Here is a 20,067-nt window from a genome sequence, read left to right on the forward strand (position 1 = left end):
AAAATATTACTAATTAATCTAAAACTATTACAAATAGTTTGAGTATTCTAAGAATGACAAATCTATTATAAATACTCTCCAAAGGCACCAAGAATCTAAGATGCAATAAGTTAATAACCATATAGAACTTGAAAAAAACATGGATGAAAATGAGAATATGATGTCTTAAAAATAAAAAATAAAAACTTGAATTAGAAAAGATACGAAAATAAATACAAGCCTACAAGGAATGAATTAACAAGCCATCTATGTATCAATGTGTACTCGAAGTAGATTGAGATTGAGTCTCTTTTGTTGAATTTGATCGCACATCAATTGAAATCAAATTAATTTCTAATAAAAAAACATAAAACAATTTATAACTAAAAATAAATTTAAAGTAATTATGGCTTCCATCTTGATGTTCACCCCCTTGTAGTTGTCCACAAAGTCCGCCACCTACAAATCTCAATCGGCTTCCCTTTAATCTAATTTTGAGTGCAAATCAAAACATCTATAGTGATAGAAAACAGTGAACTCCTAAATAGATCCAATATGAGTCTTTAGTGCAACAAGCGAACTCTAAAGCTACTGTAGTAATAGAGATGACCAAGATACTTCGAGCTATATCCCTAATGAAAGGATATTTGAGGACATTTATCTTCCACCTACGTAAAACACCAAACTTCTCCAAATATGAGTGTAACTTTGCTAATAAGTATCTTTCTAAGTTTGTTTAGCAGTCTAAATTCTTCTTCTATACATGTGTATCACCATATTGCATGCCCCAGTTACACTTTCTTACCTTCCTGGCGTTAGTAGGAGGCCAAGAGGTAGTGGATGATGGAACATCAATACTCACCCACTTGAATGAGGCAAACTCATGATACAAACTTAACAAGGGTGTCTTAACCCTCAACACAAGTTGATCCGCTCAACATTTTCCAATAGTATTTTTCAACCCATACACCATTCCATCAATCTTGTAAATTGTAATTTAGTAATTTAGATCAAGAACCATAACATCATATACCAAAACATTTATTTTATTCAAACCTCTGTAGTATTTCTCATGCTTAAGCCTCATCTTCAATGTTATAATATGTAAAGTAGAATCAACACTTTCACACGTCTTATCCAATTGCTCCTTATCCTCATTAACTTGCCGATGATATTCATCTAATGTGACACATAAAGAACTAGAAATGGTTCAGGTAACATCATAAAAAAGCCTAAAAAAATTCGACAAAGACACTAACATTTTGCCAATTAGCATCTTTGGGTTGCCTTGACCTCCCACATCCTTCCTACTCATCTAAGTGACAGACATGTTACATATCCTCATCTCCCATGGCATCAAAAGCCTTTCTATATTTTTTGGCTGTTCCATTTTATAAGAATATCAAGGCACAACTCTTACACTGAAGACCCACAATATTAACACATGTCTTAAATTTCTCAAGTCTAGCCAATGAAGACTTAAATCGAACTACATTTCTTACTTTTGCAACCAACTCAAGAACATATTTTAAACCACTAGTCACAATAAGGCTAAGGACATGTGCACAACACCACGCATGTGAAAACTCACCACATAAGATGGACAAGTTTTCCTCTCTAACATTATTCTTCAAATACTCAAGTGTGGCATCATTAGAATATGCATTATCCATCGTAATTATTAAAACCCACACCAAACCCCATTCCCTTATTTTGGATTCAACCTCCTTCCCAATCTATCACCTTTGTGATTGATAATTATACAAAATTTAAGATTTTTTTTTTGTGCAACTTCCAATCACTATCAACAAAATGTGTAGCAAGACAAATATAGTTCAAATTTTGGACCGAACACCATGTGTCGGTAGTGAGACAAACTCTTTAACCCTTCAATAAATTCTTCAACAAACCTTTCTCAAGCCCATATATTTTAAGCACATCTTTTACCACTGTGTCACGATAATGAATATTAAACCTAAACTCCATGTCCTTAGAGTAGGCTTGGAATCCTTCACCATCCACAAATTTAAATGGTAGCTCATCAAATATGATCATACGAGCAAGAACCTTTAACATCAATTTGAGTTATATTTCACAAACTCCTTCAATTTGTTACTCCCACTCCTCCCATATGATGCCTTGTTAAGTCTCATCTCCAATCAACTTTAGTTTTTATTCTAATTTAGGGTTTAGAATTGAAACCCTAAATCATGTTAGAATTTCAGGTTAATGATATTAAGGTTTCAATTGAGACTCTTAATTCGGTTAGGGTTTTAGATTGATCCCCTAACCTAATTCTAACTTGGGATGAGATAGTCAATAGGGTTTTAGATTTCATCCCTTATATTAGGGTTTCAATCTGAAACCCTAAAACGTACATAACATAAACAATGAGACATCCAAAATTGAAAGTACTAAACTCATAATCCAACTTCACAACATCCATAATTCAATCAATATAACCCCATCCTCTATTGAACTCAATCTCAATTCATATGAATGGACTGATTTTAAATTAGGCTTTAATCTACTTACAATAAAGAAGTTGACATTTCGATTAGATGGTTACGACAACGACAAGACAAGAGATTGAGAGATGAGTCTGCTACATTTGGGTATCAAGAATACCTTAGGCATTCTCAGAATACTCTACTACTATTCATTACTTTAGTATTACTTTTCACCTATTTTTTTTATTGCTATTCATTATTTATTTTTACTATTCAATATTTTATTATTACTTTTCCATTACTTTTTCACTACTATTCTCAACACTTTTCAACACTTCTTAACATTTCTCACTACTCAAACAAGTTGGTGGAGAGACAGTCATTTTTTTACCTCTGAAAAATGACATTATTTTGTTTAATTTATTTATATATATATATATATATTCATATTCATACACACACAAGCGGACATGTGAAATCCAGGTGGATGCAATACCGCACCCACCACATAGGGGTTGGGTACCCGCCGCCAACCCCATGTAATCAACAATTATAACTTTTCCTAAACAAACCACTCAATCGGGACAATCAGTCATAGAAAAATTCTATATATGTTTAAGTTAGTAATTCCTTTGAGAGGAAGAAGATATTAAGGACAAGTTTTCCAACTAAAAAGTAACTTTATTGACTTAAAAATTTTTTCATTGTTTAACGTATGGTTTAAGTTAGTTCCTTCTGGGTTTGCTATTTGACTACTCTACATGTGCAACGGCAGCCTACATTCCCAACACTGAAAGTAATTTTACTGATTTAATTTGCATGTGACTGTTTTTTTTTTCTTTTTTAAAACTAGGTTTTAATGAATTTAAATGGAATGATAAAATATAAACTATGCTGAAAATTAGATGCAGTTAAGAAAATAACGATAGAATTAGATAAACCTTAATAAAAGTTTAACTTTAAAAAAATTAATTTATAAAAAGAAAAGAAAAGAAAAGAAAAAGTTAGTGTCCGTAATGTTATGCTCGCCGTTTGGGACTTGGACTGAATTGAGATCAAGTTTAGTCTAATTTTAAGCTCAGTCTAACATCTAAACGTCAAACTCTGAAATCACTAAACTCATCTCAACTAAACCTCTTTATACGTGGTACCTACAACTTTTTTCAACTCAATATCTCTTTACACGTGGGACCTACGACTTTTTTCAACATCTCATAAATACATCTAAACTCATATTAACATCCAAACACATCTGAACTCATTTTAGGTGGCCTCCACAAAAGTCATTCCACCATCTCAACTTATTACTATTCATAAATAACTCAACTCAACTCAACTAATCAATTCAACATCCAAACAGTGCCTTAAAGGCTAATGGCTGGGTTCTTTTTTGTTCTCCAACTCCTTTCCCATTTGTGGGTTAGACTTAACAAATTTCATTGAAAAAAAAAACAATAATTCCTTTTTCTTTTGTCAATGAATTAAGCTTCTCTCATTACTTATATTCTCTCTTGGATTGATCAGTCCATCTAATGTGGTAAAATGCTGATATTTGCTGATAACCAAAAAGAAAAAAGAAAAAAAAAAACAACTAACAATAGCAACTAGAGATGATAAAAACTCCAAATGATCTTTGTAATCAGCAATCTACTTTATGCAACAAGTAGTTGATTGCTTGGTGGCTGTCACTTCTTGATCAATAGTGATTATCTTTTCTCTACTACAAAGCTGAGTAGTGCTTGGGGCTGATCCATTTGTTTTGGCTTCCAAGCTTTTTTGGCTTGTGATTTCATGGATTTTGGTAATCATATGCATGAATGCTTCCTCCACATTCACCTTCTCTAATGCAGATGTTTTCATAAAAAACAAACCTTCTACCTCGAAAACACTGTTTCCTTCTTCCTCACTCACCTCTCTAGAGTGACCCAGATTAGTTTTGTTACCAACAAGAACAACCACCATGTCTCCACTCCCAAATTTTCTTAGCTCCTTCAACCATTTCTTCACATTTGCGAATGTTGCTCGCCTTGTTATGTTGTAGACTAACATCACACCTAGTGCTCCTCGGTAGTATATGGCTCTAAACCTATCACAAATAAGATTATTTTGAACCAATGAGAAAAAAAATCTCGGACCAAGTGACAGCTTAACATGATATCATAAATATTGTTAAGACATATAAATTAAGAGGAAATATTGTAATCACCAGTCATTATTTACTCCCACACTTCACACCTACAACTTTTTTTTCATTATAAGATCATTTGAAGGTGTTTTTCATAGGATGTAGGGTGTGGAGATAGTAAATAATGACTGATGATAAGAATTTTTCATAAATTAAATAATCAAATCTACTCATTTCTATAGTTTACACTTATGAGATAAATGATAATTTTACGTGATGTCATATTAATTCATTTTGCCACATGCATTTCATTCTTAAACTATAACAAATTATGACACGCACTCTTTTTAATATTTGAATATCAATACCAACGAAAGATCAGAAATGACGAATTACATTAATATTGATAGTTGATTTTATCTTTTTAAAAGAATTTCCTGAACTTAGTAATTAACAACAAGATTATACTCTTAAAGATATAAATAATAAAGAGAATATATATTTATAAGTCTTAGCTAGTTTTTATATACTCAACACACCATTAAATTTTAATTTTTTTTAAAATTATAATAGATCCCACTATAATTATTAGCTTAAAATATATCATATTTCATCAGATTATTAAAGCATTTACCTTCATAGTTTTGCCCTCATTTTACAACTAATCCATATAATAATGTTATTTCATTTATAATAGGGTAGTGCTTGTGTGCCGCCCAGCTTTGACCGCGGAGCGTATTCACTAGTACAAATTTTATTTTATTTTTTATAATTTTTTAACATATTTAAATATTTTTAAAAATAAAAAAATATTCCAATACATTAATAGTCACTTACTTAATCAGTAAGTAAAAAAAAAAAATAAAAAAAATAATTAAATACATAAGCGGTCAAAATAAAAAGATAAAATAAGGCGCTATAATAGCATTATTTTTTATAACAAGGGATTGTGATGGAGAGGACAAATATGCATGCCACAGGTGGAGAAGAATGGCAGTCCGCATGGGAGATGACAAACATGTCACGATAGATGATGATGATGATCTTATAAAGTTCTTCTTCTTCCTTTGCTCTGATCAATCTCTCCAGCCCAAGAAATTATGAACAAGCTAGGAAAGATCAGTTCTTTCTTGAAGAAGATCAAGAAGAAGAAAATGCAAGAAAAGATCAGAAAATGTTTTGAGTCATGGTGATAAGGAAGCAGCCATGGAACAGCCATGTGTATATAGGAAGCAGCCATGTGTATATATATATATATCAAATAAGGTACTTTATAGCAGTTTCTTTGGCATTGTTTTGAAACGACATCATGGCTGTTTTCTGATGCTGTCATGATGTCGTTTCTCAAATAAGCCAAATCCAGCTAAACTCGATCTTGGTATAATCCTATCCCTAATTAACTTAAACAAGCAAAGCCCCCTTATTAATTTTCAAATGCCCTTTAATGGAGTATCTTAATTTTCAAATCCTGATGTGGCAAAACCTGATTGGACATTCCTCTCCTCATTCTAACCGATGATTACCTTGTTCCAAAGCAAAGTTTTTTTGTTGCTTAAAGCTTGTGTATTAGTGGTCAGAGATAATCATTCCAAATTCTCTCCTCTTTGAGTTTTAAATGTTTTAGTTGTAACCGTATGTTAGTATATTCCCTTTCCATTATTAAAACTCGGACATTTTTGAGTAGATAAAAAACTAACACGGTTTGATTTGAACTATAAGAATTAAATAAAAGAGATAGACATATATAATCGATTTTATAATAAGCAATTGATATTGATCTAAAATTCACATAATTAAACGGACCTGCTACACCCACAGAGACTCTCCACCGAGAAGGCCAATCTTGTTTTTATTTTTTATTTTTTTCAAACATTTTTTTAAAATTCTTTAAACATTTAAAAAGAAAAAAAATCACAAATTCATTAAAAAGTACTTCCTTAACCACTAAGTTAAAAAATGAAAAACCAATTGGTGGCTTTTGTCGGCGGAGAATTTCATTTCACTAATTAAACAACAATCAATTACCGTATCACTTGTTTATGCCATTTGAATAGTGAGTTGAGATGAAATAAGTTGAGATAAAAATTAAAAGTTAAATAAAATATTGTTAGGATATTATTTTTTAATATTATTATTATTTTAAGAATTGAAAAAATTGAATTGTTTATTACGTTTTGTTGAGAATTTATAAAAGTTGTAATGATGAGATGAAACAATTTTATTATTCAAACGGTCCTAAATCTCATTACAAGTTCGGGTTAAAAATAAATATTATTGACTTATATTATAATATTATAATATTTTATTGATAACTACACATCTTTCTTGAAAATAATGTAGGTTCTCACTGTTCATTCTAATTGGTATATAATACGAAGAATGTTAGATACAGTTTGGAGTGTATAAGTTTTAAGTATTTAATTTTAAAAGAAGTGGGATTTAATATTGAAAAAATAATTTTTTTACGTGAGTTTTAGATTTATATTCTTTTTTCAAAGAAAGTGTGCAAGAATTGCATATCCTGAAACTGCAAATATTATTTTTCATATAATATACAGTTAAAAAAAAATAATGCCACAAAAAAGCTTTACACCACACACCTCTATCTAGCTAATTAATATATGATTTGTCATTTTTACCTTTCTATTTAAACACATATATTTAAGCATGAGAAATAATATTTTCAGTCATAAACTACGTAAGTGCCGTGTACTTCTATTGAAAAAAGTGACTAAATATGAGGCACACATAAAAAATTTAATTTTTTAATAATGTATCTCTCTTTTTCAAAAGGAGTGCGTCGATGTATATAATGTAAAATTTCATGTAGAATTTCTCATACTTAAAACCGTAGGGGTGCTTAGAACTGTTCATCGGACCTAACCCGGCCCGAAATTCACTGTTCCGACCCGACCCGGTCCCAGGGCTATTTCGTTACCCGATTACCTGATTTGGCCGATACCCGACCCGAACATGGTTTTTGGAATACCCGATTACCCGATTTGATTTTTTTTTTGTAATTCTAGAAAAATAGATATGCTAGTCTCTTATAAGACAGTCCAAGAATTTACAAAAAATCTGTTTGCAAATATCCTAGTTACTGTCATAATGAAGTTTAAGAATCTTTCACATTTTGCAGATGGTCTAAGATTGCTTCTCATCTCCCTGGAAGAACTGATAATGAGATCAAGAATCATTGGAACACCCACATCAAGAAAAAACTAAAAAAGATGGGTATTGATCCAATCACCCACAGACCAATCTCTAGTACAACAAATGATCAACCCCAGCAAGAACAAGAGCAAAAACAGAAACAAATTACTTCTCTATCTGATAATGATTATACACCTGACTTTGATCAAAACAAGGAACCCGAGACATCATTGGAGTCATCCTCCATTACTGAAGCCAGGGAGGAAGGCAGCAAAAGCATAACAAGCACATGTGACCCAATGGAGCTCATGAATAATAGCTTATGCACTGATGAAGTTCCATTAATTGAACCCCATGAGATTCTTGTCCTAGGTGCAGATTCTTCATCAAGTTCTTCCTCCTCATCATCCTCTTCTTCTACTTCAAATTCCTCCAACTTCTTACAAGACTTGCAGTTCCCGGATTTTGAGTGGCCTTGTGACTATATGAACAACAGCATGGGATTGTGGAATTATGACCTCAGTCGTTGGGATTTATATATAGATCATGATCATAATAACTAGTAGAACTTGTCAGAACAATGAACAATTGGCTATATGCAAGTCAAATAACTCCAAAACTTGGGACAAAAGGAGATGTCTTTAGTAAGGTACCAAGTTAATGCTAATTATTGGAGATAATCAAACAAGATTGTAACTTACACAAGGAGGAGTAAAACCATTGGGAAAAGGAGGATGATGATGAGACATCAATATAGAACTAAGATTCTATATAACTCATGACTCATGAGACACCCATATATAAGCAAGCAAGAAAGTGAAGAACATGCCCACAAAAAAAAAAAAACAAAAAAAAAAGAAAAAATGGTCTTACTCTTGGATTAGCTAGTTTTGGTCCAAAAGTACTTCAAGAAATCTTCAATCAACCTCATTTAAAATATTCTTCAAAGTTATCTCTACATGAAAAAAAATTATGTTAAACATATAATTAATTGAAAAGACTATATGAAAATAATTTTCAAATGTGAATCTTACCGGTTTCTAACTTGTAGCTTTCAGCATCTTCTATTACATCTTGGGAGTCATAATTAATGGAGGGAGCCATTAACCAGTTTTGTGTGCAGATAAGAGATTCAACTGTTGTTGGGGCCAATGAGCTAAGAAATGAATCTAAGACACGACCTCCAACACTAGGTCTGCCGATCTAAACGGTAGCTCATCCATGATTATCATTTTAGCTACCGCCGATCGTATTTTCTGTTCATTGTACTTAGCAAGTCCAACACTAGGACTGCTAGTTGTACCATCCACCCCTGTCTTCCTAGTCCTGGTCATTTTTGATTGGGGGTTATCCCTTCCAACTCCACTAGCATTAAAGACTTTGCATGTCTGATGATGGTACTTCAAAGTACCTTGTTTTTTAGGATGACATAACAAAACCTTACCATAATAATCGCACGTGGCTTTGGGCTCATTGGGATCCTCGACATTCTCAATCCTCGTAAAGTGTTGCCATACATTTGATCTTCCCCATTTTCTTGAGATAGGAGGGCCAACTTGAGGACTAGTTGTTAGGAGAGAGCTATTCAAAGTTGGAGGCTGAGTACTATCCAAATGAATCACATTGGGCATTGATTCAGACCCAGATGAAGGCATAGCATCACTATGTTCCATAGAGTTCAACTGCAGTATAAAATAAAAAAAAAAAAAAAAAAAAAAGAGTAAGATACCTACACATGAATTAAGTTTCGTTATTCATTTGAGTGAAAATGACAATTTATCTTCCAATTAATTCAAATTTCATATCAACGAATTATATGTTTTTCAAAAGCAGTAATCAAATCAACGACAAACATATAATTTCATTGGATCATTAGAATCAAATTATAATAAACCGCGGCCGGATGCTAAATCCCATGTGAGTGGAGAAAAATGCATAAGCTAAAAGTCTCGATTATTCAATGGAGTTGGTCAATAATGATTATGTCAAAGTTTGATGGGGTCAACATCTCCCAGCTTCACTTTCTTAATGATGGTGATAAGATACCTGCACCACTTTCTAATTTTGAAAGCATTATAACTCAGAAGTGATAGAGTTAAATTCACTTTCTAAACAACTCAGAAGTGATAGAGTTAAATTCTTCAAAGACAATAATACTCATGCACTCTTATGGGTTCATATATTAAAAATTTGAGGTCCAAGACTTTAGAATATTAAAAAAGTATTATAACAATTGTATTAATATATATTGCTAGCTACTAGTTAGTGCAGGAGCAATACTTCTTAATGACCCCCAAACAGAACCAGAACCATATCCCCCTCCCTTTCCCATATAGTCAATTCTCTTGTGAGTCAAGGAAAGCAGAACTAGAACCAGAACCAGAACCAGAACAATACTTCTTAGTTACTAGTTGTGACCTCACTTTTCCATACAGTCAATTCTCACTTTCCATACAGTCAATATCATGCAACTATTCCAGTTGGGTTAATGCATGATCTTGTTCTTGTAATCAATATGGGTTTGTTGTTATTGCTTTCTTCATAGGGGCTGTTATCTGCTATTGCAGGTCATGGAGTTTCTCAACTTACTAGTAACTTTGAAAAAATCAAGTGCTCTATAAATATTTTATAGGATGGCAAAGAAAATATTATCTTCCCGATACTGCCAGTATCAATCATACTGGCATTGAAGTTGCCTTCAAATCATCATATACAAGTGTATCAATCATTCATTAGTCCCTCAGTTTTGGTCAGAGTACATCTCATCTCCTTTTGGGGTATATGTTTCTGGGTTTTATCTCAAGGCAGCCCACCACCCACACTCAAGTTTCTTGAGACCAAGATGGTAAAAAAAAAAACACCCATAAACTCAAAACACCCATAAACCGAAAATATTTCGGTATAGTCGATTCCTTAATAAGAAAATACTCAAAACACCCATAAACCCAAAATATTCAATATAGTCGATTCCTTCGTAAGAAAATACTCAAAACACCCATAAACCCATGACTAACAAACTCACAAACTAATCTCATGCAAGGGAGCAAGAATCTCTTTTCCAACCATCCAAACACCCATAAACCAAACGACAAACCCACTAACCTTGATTCTGAGTTGCGATGGAGAGAGTGAGAGCTGCGAGAGTCAGCTGCGATGGAGAGAGTGAGCTTGCGAGGAGGAGAGCGGCTGTGAGGGAGAGAGTGTCGAGCGGGTATTCCATGAGTTTTAGACGAAATCGGGTAAACGGGTATTACCCGTTTAAAAACGAATCGTGTAACGGGTATTCCGTTTCTGTTTAAAAATGCCAACGGGTCGGGTAATTCGGTCGGGTCGGGTATTCGGACTTTTTGTTCACCCCTAGGAGTGCTAGCCAGGCTATTTTGGGCCAAAAATGATGGATGCAACCCGTTTAAGAAACCCCCGCGGCATCGCGTCCGATGTGGCATTAATAAAAAATGATGCCATTTTGGTTTTTCTTCAAACACAATCGCAGATGCCTCCCATCCCCACAAGTCTTCGTCTATGTTCTTTCTGAAATTCCTAAGTCTTCTCCATCGATGAATGCAACACCCCCCCAGTTGCCAAAGACGACGATGTCTAAGGCTTCTCTCCAGTTGCTATCATCTTCTCCACCGACGATGTCTGCGGCTTCTCTCCAGATTGTCCGTACACTAACTCCTTCCCGTTAACGCCCCCTCCTTCTCCTTCAACCACTCTCTCCCTCTTCATCTCTGTCAAAGTGAACTCTAACCGATTATCTCTATTTTTCTTCGACTGTACATAGCATTTTTATCAAAGGTAGCAATAACTATGGAGATTTTTACTTGCTAAGGATGCTGAGGCTGAACCCCACAAACCTATACAAGTTGAACAATATGAGTATGGGACGGAGCCAGCCACCATATTCTCTGCAGAAGCATTTGACTTATACATCTTATTGAAAATTTTCATTTTTCTATTTTTTTTTCCTAAGAACTTTGTGTCAATTGTGCTAATAACGTGTGAATCAACTTCATTTTCATTTATTTATGATATGCCATTTGAATGATTTTAATTTTCTTCTTTTTATTTTTTTCAAATCTGCTTTTCACTTGGAATCTACAAACTTCATCATTGTGTGGGTTTTTTTATTTTCTTGAAGGGATGTTTCCAGGGATGAGGACAATATCTGGGAAGTTTCTCATGAGGTCGCTAAATGGAGAAAAGATTTGACTGTCGTGTTGTTGTTCCAGTCCTTGGAGTGGAAAAGGACTCGTTTCTTCTAGTGTGCTTTTATTGAATATTGATGGGGTTTATTGACTAAGCTGTGCTTTGGCAGGATTTCTTGATGAAAGAAACGTTTGCAGATGTTTAGGTCGAAATGCTGCAGTCAGATTTTTCAGTCGAAATGTTACAGAGGGTTTGGGTGTTTCTCTCATCTCAGAACTCTCTTCTCAAATGTTTCTTCACACTTTTTAATCCTACTTAGTTTTCATTTCTTTTTCTTTTTTTATTCTATCAGATTATGATGTGGCCACTCGATTACCCAGCGGCTGCTTATAGCCGGTTGTACGTAGCAAAACGCAATAAAATATATTTTAGGTCGAACGAAGACTACCCTTTCAATACTTATATATATAAAAAATATATTTGGATACAGAGATAGTTTCATCTCATCTTATCTCATTATTATAATTTTTTCAAATTCTCACACAAAATAAAATAAACAATTCAATTTTTTCAAATCACAAAAGAATAATAATATTATAATAATATTTTATTCAACTCATCTAAAATCATTTCATCTCATCTCACTATCCAAACGAACTCATACGTTTGATTCCAGCCAAAGAAATAAAAATGATAAATTCATCGAAATTCATGAGATTATAAAATTGATTTCATTGGTCCTTTTTTATTGAGCTCATGTGTGTGTCTATATATATATATATATATATATATATTTATATGAGACCAATTTGGCATGACATACCAAATCACAAAAAAATTGAATTGTTAAAATAAACAATTCAATTTTTTCAAATCACAAAACAATAATAATATTAAAAAATAATATTATAATAATATTTTATTCAGCTCATCTAAAATCATTTCATCTCATCTCACTATCCAAACGAATTCATGCGTTTGATTCCAGCCAAAGAAATAAAAATGATAAATTCATCGAAATTCATGAGATTATAAAATTGATTTCATTGGTCCTTTTTTATTGAGCTCATGTGTGTGTCTATATATATATATATATATATATATATTTATATGAGACCAATTTGGCATGACATACCCAATCACCAGCTTAATTTGTAAGTTGCATTTCTTACCAGTCTAAAAACAGGTGGTTGGTATGCAACTTGTGTGTGAAGGTAAGAGCTTGAAAATCAATTAAGTATATATTATATATATATATATGATTAAGACTATCCCTTGATAGCTTTATGATCTAGCAAATAGAAATCAAGGTCTAATCTACTTTTATAGTTGACACATTGTAGTCTCATAATTATTCTCCAAAAAACGAGTCCCATTGTTAGTTGAGATATTAATCAATCCTTGTAATCCTAAGAAACAGATTTTTCATGAAATTTTTTATATAGTTGGATGGAAAATAAATCATGGTTGACAGAAGATGAGATATATAATAAGGATTTACTACCCCATTTGAACCCACCTAATTATGAATGGACTTCCTACACCCCATAAGATTTCAAAACCCACCTATATATGAACATGTTAATTTCTCATCATTAAATAGGTTATGGTGCAATTTAATAATTGGATACATAAATTATTTGTTTTACATCATGAATGTAAGAAATTTATTTAAATAAATGTAATTCCAATCAAGCTGCCAAAATGCATGATCCAATTTCGAAAGGTAACAACAAAAATTTGAAAGATAACAACAAAATTTATAGTAGATAATGCCATTCAAAACGTCTCAATTATAAGAAATAAAGTTGTGGGATATTTGAAATTACAAGAAAAGAGAAATCTGTCTCTTAGACAAATATTACTGGAGAGTCATTAGACTCGCTATTAGACAGACCCAATGACACAAAGTAAAAGGCCCATATAATAGATCCAGCGGTCCATAAACTTTACTTAGGAGCGAACAAACTACTCGATCCACTTCTCTAGAACTTCAGTAGCAATGATAAACTCCTCAATGACATCACAAGATGATTAAAAAAATGGTCATGATGGTTTAACAATAAGGAGAGAGAAGTACCATTAATGCTTTAAGTCAAGATGTAAATAAGGTTTTCTCTATAGAAAGACAATAAATACTTCGCCTCTCTCTATGAAAAAATCTTCTATATTATTAATGTTGTATATAAAGATAAGGTCCACTTAATATTCTTTCCTAATATATTTTGACTAAGAAGCACCTACCAAGCAAAGCTTTGTTGAAGAGGCTAGGCTTGTTCCTTTTTCGTGCCTGCCTTTTATGTGGATGATGGGGTAAGGTAAGTCCCAAGAAAGTATATATTGGAGTCCAGCTCCACTCGGCCGGCATCCTACTTGATCCAATTGAGAGGATACCATGCAAAAGCCATTCCACCTCAAGGCCATGTTGTGGGCTGTGCTAAGCAAATAACTTTTGAGTTAATATTGTTCTTGTTAACGCCAAAAACGGCAAAACAGGCCAAAATGGGGTCGAAAAAGAGTCATTCCTGACCTGCTATGGCGATCTTGCCTTCTATCGATGTAGTGTGGAGCCCGCAGAGGTAGTCTGGTGCAACTGTGTGGTGTCTGTGCTTTCATCCATGATAGTGAGCAGTGAAAATAATGAGACGGAGACAAACAAATTTACGTGTTTCAATGTAAATCCTATGTCCACGAGATTTAGGGTGGGGAGGATCCACTATAATGTGATTGTTTGCAGTCTCTTATGGTATCTAGTCCTCGTTGTACAATGGAAATCTGTGCTCTATCTTTTGGTGGTGATTCCCTCGCTGGAGTCTCTATCGTGAGGTTGAAGAAACTGCTAAAACTGAAGTCTGGAAGAAGACGCTTTGGAAGTGGTCTAGTCCCTTTGCTTTATACTCTGCCCTTTGCCTACTTTACATCTTATCTTCTCTCTTTTATGTCACATCCTCCATTTCCTCCTGCCACCCTGCTTTTGTCCCCTCATTCTGTCTCTCTTTCTATGCATGCAATACATATCACCCAACAATACTTTGAAAACTTTATTCAACAACTTTAAGTACTTGGGAATTAAGGCTTTGAAATAATAATCTCAAAGACAACAAGAGAAAATTAATATGCATAAAGAGAATTGAGATAAATCTTAGTTTGTAGGCACCTTGATGGACATTGCAACATTTATACCAATAAACAATATCAATTTTTTAGATGAATGTGTAATTAGATTTCATTAATAGGGTAATTATGAAATCCTTGCTTTGAATCTCTGTTCAGCACGATTCCAATCTTAGTCTTCTAATTTGTATCTATCTTTTATGCTAGCACTCATTGAAGGCTTTTTTATTTTTTTATTTTATTTTAGTGAAAGACGGTGTGGATCAAACTAGTGTTGCTTGTTATTTTTTAACTGCATTGACCTATTAAAAGAGAGGCCTGAATACGAGTATTCATTATTCTAGTATTCATCACCTAAGTACGGGTATTCATATATTATTCTAGTATTCATTACCCAAGTCCGGGTATTCATATATTATTCTAGTATTCTATCAGATTACCGAAAGCAATAGGCATTATATATAGTTTCAACTGCATCACCACTTCCGTATCAAAGTAAAGAGAGCAAAAAAGTTACTTGAACAACATATAGTTGTCTACATTATTATTATTACATGACATTATTAAGCATATAGAAATTCAATCGATCTAACCAACTTATGCAAAACTATTGGAGTAATTAATTATCAGTTATCATCCAGTGGTTTCAACAGAAGGTTTCGAATTATGCTATCTTGTCCAATAGTTGCATTGGTAGAACTCATGCCCATATCGATTCTGAAAGAGTGTGTGGGTGTACTGAGCAAGTAGACCATCTCTTCTTCAGTTTGGTTATCCTTTCCCCATGGATGCTTTTCCATACTTCTCAATCCCTCTAGCTCCATGGCCACTCCAGTCATAGTGGGCCTATCCTCCTTTCTTACCCTTAAGTATCTTGTTGCAAGACTAGCAACTTCCTTTAATACCTCAATATTACTGTTATTGATAATGTGATCCTCAAGAATTTGAAGTAGACGATCCTCTTTAACTGCAGAAACAAAGTACATTACTAGGTTTTTATAACTTTCAGGTCTAAAGGAAGAAATTGCCATTTCACCTGTCAATAGCTCTGCCAACATGACTTTGAAGCAGTACACGTCACTCTTTTATGTTAGTTGGCTAGTAGGAAGTACTCAGGGTCTAAGTACCCAAGAGTTCCTTGCACCAAAGTGGTTATTTGTGTTTGATCAAGAGCAACCAACCTTGAAGCTCCAAAGTCAGCCACTTTTGCTGTGTGGTTAACATCTAAAAGTATATTTGTACTTTTCACATCTCTATATATAATTGGCAGAGAAATTTCAGCATTTAGGTATGCAAGGGCTCTTGCTGTTTCTGCTGCTATCTTCATATGCTTTTCACATGAAAGTGAAAATGCACGACTTTCATCATGGATATGGTAAAAAAGAGTCCCATTTGTGATAAATTCATAAACTAGTAAGGGCACTTCTATTTCAAGACATCAACCTAATAGCTTGACAACATTCCTTTGGTTGACTTGGGTACGCACAATCACACCATTTATGAACTCAATTTGATTCTGATCACAAATTTTAGACTTTTTAATTGCAACCACTTTGTTATCAGGTAATTGGCTTTTGTAAACAATTCCATGGCCTCCTTTACCATGGACTTTTCTCTCACCATAGTTGTTGGTGGTCTTTTTAAGCTCGTCTGCACTAAAGATCTTGGCTGTCTCCATAGACCTTCCATGATTAATGATTTTTTTTGTAACATTAAGCCACCATTCGGTTGGAAGAATTTTTTCTTTGAGCCTCATGAGCTTCCTTCTTTTCAATCCCAAAAGTAATGAAGAACCTCCTAAGAGCAAGACAAAGAGACTTATGTTGATACCTGCACAAAATGTACGTTCAAACAGAATTTTGACCAAAGTCCAATTCTTTAACATGTTCATATTAATTAGTGAATATATATCAATATAGATTGCGTAATTACACCTTCAATTATTGTGCCCAAGTCTAAGAGCCAAATTTTAAACAATGTGTGCTCGCTGGGGCAGGTACCAACCATACTCTATCCCATCATGCATGCTGGTGGCACCAACGTTTTGAAAGAGTTGATTATAGCCCTATTTCGAACATGATAGATTATCACAAAGTGATAATCGACTGTAAATATTATTTTTCTTAATTTAATTAGGACATTTCCAACCGTTGCATGGAAGGGGTAGGGGTGGGGGAGTACTTTGAACTCCCCATTCTCTTTTATTATCTAGTTTTTTTTTTCCTTTTCTTTTAATTTTCAGTATTTTTCTTTATTTTATTAGATTTCTATTTTTCGATTTTTGTATATATTGAACAAATGTTTTATTTTTTAATTAATTTTTTTAGGGTTCAAATTTATTGTTTTTACTAAGGGCTCGTTTGGATAGTGAGATGAGATGATTTTAGATGGATTAAATAAAATATTGTTAGAATATTATTTTTTAATATTATTATTATTTTAGGATTTGAAAAAATTGAATTATTTATTAGATTTTGTAAACAAATTTGGGAAAGTTCTAATGATGAGATGGGTTGAGAGTTTTTTGTATCTAAACGGGGTGTTAGAATTAAGGGAGTTCTTATTAAAAACAAAAAATGATTTGCAAGCGAATATATGAAATTAGAAACTCAAGAATTAAAAGGATCATAAACATGATAAAAAATCTAATGTATGACTGCATGTTTATGTCCTTCATCAGCCTTAAGGCCTTGTTTGGTTACACAGATGAAATAAAAGTTGAAAGTTGAATAAACTATTGTTAGAATATAATTTTTATTTTGAGATTTGAAAAAGTTGAATTATTTATTATATTGTATGTGGGAGTTTGTGAAAATTGTAATGATTATGTGAGATGAGATAATGAAATGAGTATTCTCAATTCATCTTAGTAACCAAACCAGCCTAAAATTAACATAATGATAACTAGTTGTAATTAATTATCATATTTGGTACAATCATTGTATATAGAGATACTTACAGAGTGCAATAATGATAGTCCTAGAATTGCTTGGTTTAGGACTGCAACCTATTCCTTCTCTCCTCCCATCGCCTTCCTACCCCTTTGGGCAAGAACAATTGAAATACCCCACATGGTTTATGCATGCTTTCTCAACGCAAGGGTTTCAAGTTTTGCACTCATCAATATCTGCAACACAGTAATAACCAAACATAATCATGTAAGAAAAAAGAAAGGCTCGTGCTAGAACGATATAGGCCAGCTTGCTTAAAATATACAAGGTCATAATCGCATATCACTTTTTCATGGCATGTTCCATTCTTTTTTAAAGAATTGAGCTTGCATAATTTAATAAGGGTACGCTAGCGGGCCGGCTAGCATTTACCACTCGACATACAGTTAGTTATAATTTTATTTTATATTAAGTATTTTTTAACATTCTTAATTATTAAGAAAAAAAATAAAAAAATATACAATTTCATTAATAGTCACTTCCTTAACTATTAAATAAAGTAAATAAAATTAAAATACATGAGCGGGAAGATTGAGCAATAAATTTGAGGAGCTCGACTAGCATTTTTCATTTAAGAAGGTATAGATTCATAAATTAATATAGATTAATTACCTTCCCAGCCATTGGGGAGATATGAGTTTCCGTTATAGCCTGAGGAGCAATGAATTGTGACACTCACTATTCGCTGCCTTGCATGCATATCCTGTGGTATTTTTGTTAGCATCTACGCATTTCTGGTCTCCAACTGCCCAATCTAGCACCAAGGGAACAACATCTTTATCCTACAACTTCTGAAGATCCAAGGATGAAAAGTTGTATGCTTCTTCTTCCACCACAAAGCCAAAACCACGTGGATTAAAGTCTAAGACTCTGGTGTGGTTTTTCAAGCTACCAAGCACCACAACAAAATAATTTAGTCCTTGTAGGATAGAAGTCTGGCAACAGCTTGCACCAGAGCAAGATCAGTTTACAACAATGTCGATGCTAGGACAAAGAGACACACATCCACTTGTATACCTCTTTTTCTAAAATTGAAGTACTTATAACAATCCCTAAAGTGTCGCAACTGATGGTAGTGAACTTATTTTTTGTGGAAGAGATTGGAAACCTTTGTGTGGGGAGTTCGGCATAGTTGTTGTTGGGATTATACCCAGATTCGTAGGGGCAATCGCGGGCGACAGGAGCCAAGACTCAGAGTTCACCGTCCAACGATATGTTGCAGACTTCTATTCCATTCAGAAATGGTGTTGGAGTCCCGGAGAAAGAGTTACAAGTGATGAGAAAAGATGGGTCGAGGTAACAGCTATGACTTGTTCCGAATGGGTAGGGAATGTTGAATGATCCACATGTTGTGACGCAGCTGGAGTTGGGTTCAACGGCTGCTATAAATATTGCTGCTAAAATTACAAGCCCAAGAAGGTGGAGTTGTTGCAGCGGAAGTGTTTTATACAAAGACATGATGAGTCTCTGCTCTTTTGTAATTATACAGTACTCTTTATTTGGTTCAAGATCCCTTGATCGTTAACGACCTCTAATGACCACCTATTTGTAGAACTAGTAGTGGTAGAACCAACCAGGAATTTGTTTTGTGGTAGGGGCGGAGTAAAGCTAAAATTATAATAAAATATTTTATTATAGTTTTAGCTCTCTCTCTCTCCCCCCCCCCCGGGCCCAAAAAAAAAAAACAAATTCCTGATTGGTTCCGTCACTGCTAACTCTATAAATAGGTGGCCATTAGAGGCCGTTAACGTTAATGAAGAGATCTTGAACCAAATAAAGTGTACTGTATAATTACATAAGAGCAGAGATTCATCATGTCTTTGCATAAAACACTTCTGCTGCAACAACTCCTTGGGGTTGTAATTTTAGTAGCAATATTTATAGCAGCGGCTGAACCCAACTCCAGCTGCATCACAACATGTGGATCACTCGACATTCCCTACCCATTCGGAACAAGCCATGGCTGTTACCTCGACCCGTCTTTTCTCATCACTTGTAACTCTTCCTTTGGGACTTCAACACCATTTCTGAATGGAACAGAAGTCCGCAACATATCGTTGGACGGCGAACTTCGAGTCTCGGCTCTTGTCGCCCGCGATTGCCCCTATGCATCTGGGTATAATCCCAACAACAGCTATTCCGAACT

The 20,067-nt window shown here is 33.8% G+C and overlaps 1 protein-coding gene and 1 pseudogene across 1 annotated transcript; one reads left to right on the forward strand and one right to left on the reverse strand.

Annotated features, from left to right (window-relative positions):
* Positions 1-742: 742 nt before the first annotated feature.
* Positions 743-8,270, forward strand: LOC121242398 (transcription factor MYB20-like). Its single transcript, XM_041140269.1, has 2 exons — positions 743-812; positions 7,675-8,270. Exons 1-2 carry the CDS (start codon positions 743-745, stop codon positions 8,268-8,270), a joined length of 666 nt encoding a protein of 221 aa, XP_040996203.1.
* Positions 8,271-15,479: 7,209 nt separating this feature from the next.
* On the reverse strand, positions 15,480-16,648 carry LOC121242399 (annotated as a pseudogene).
* Positions 16,649-20,067: the final 3,419 nt, after the last annotated feature.

Source organism: Juglans microcarpa x Juglans regia, chromosome 8D (assembly GCF_004785595.1).
Source record: "Juglans microcarpa x Juglans regia isolate MS1-56 chromosome 8D, Jm3101_v1.0, whole genome shotgun sequence".
Lineage (NCBI taxonomy): Eukaryota > Viridiplantae > Streptophyta > Magnoliopsida > Fagales > Juglandaceae > Juglans > Juglans microcarpa x Juglans regia.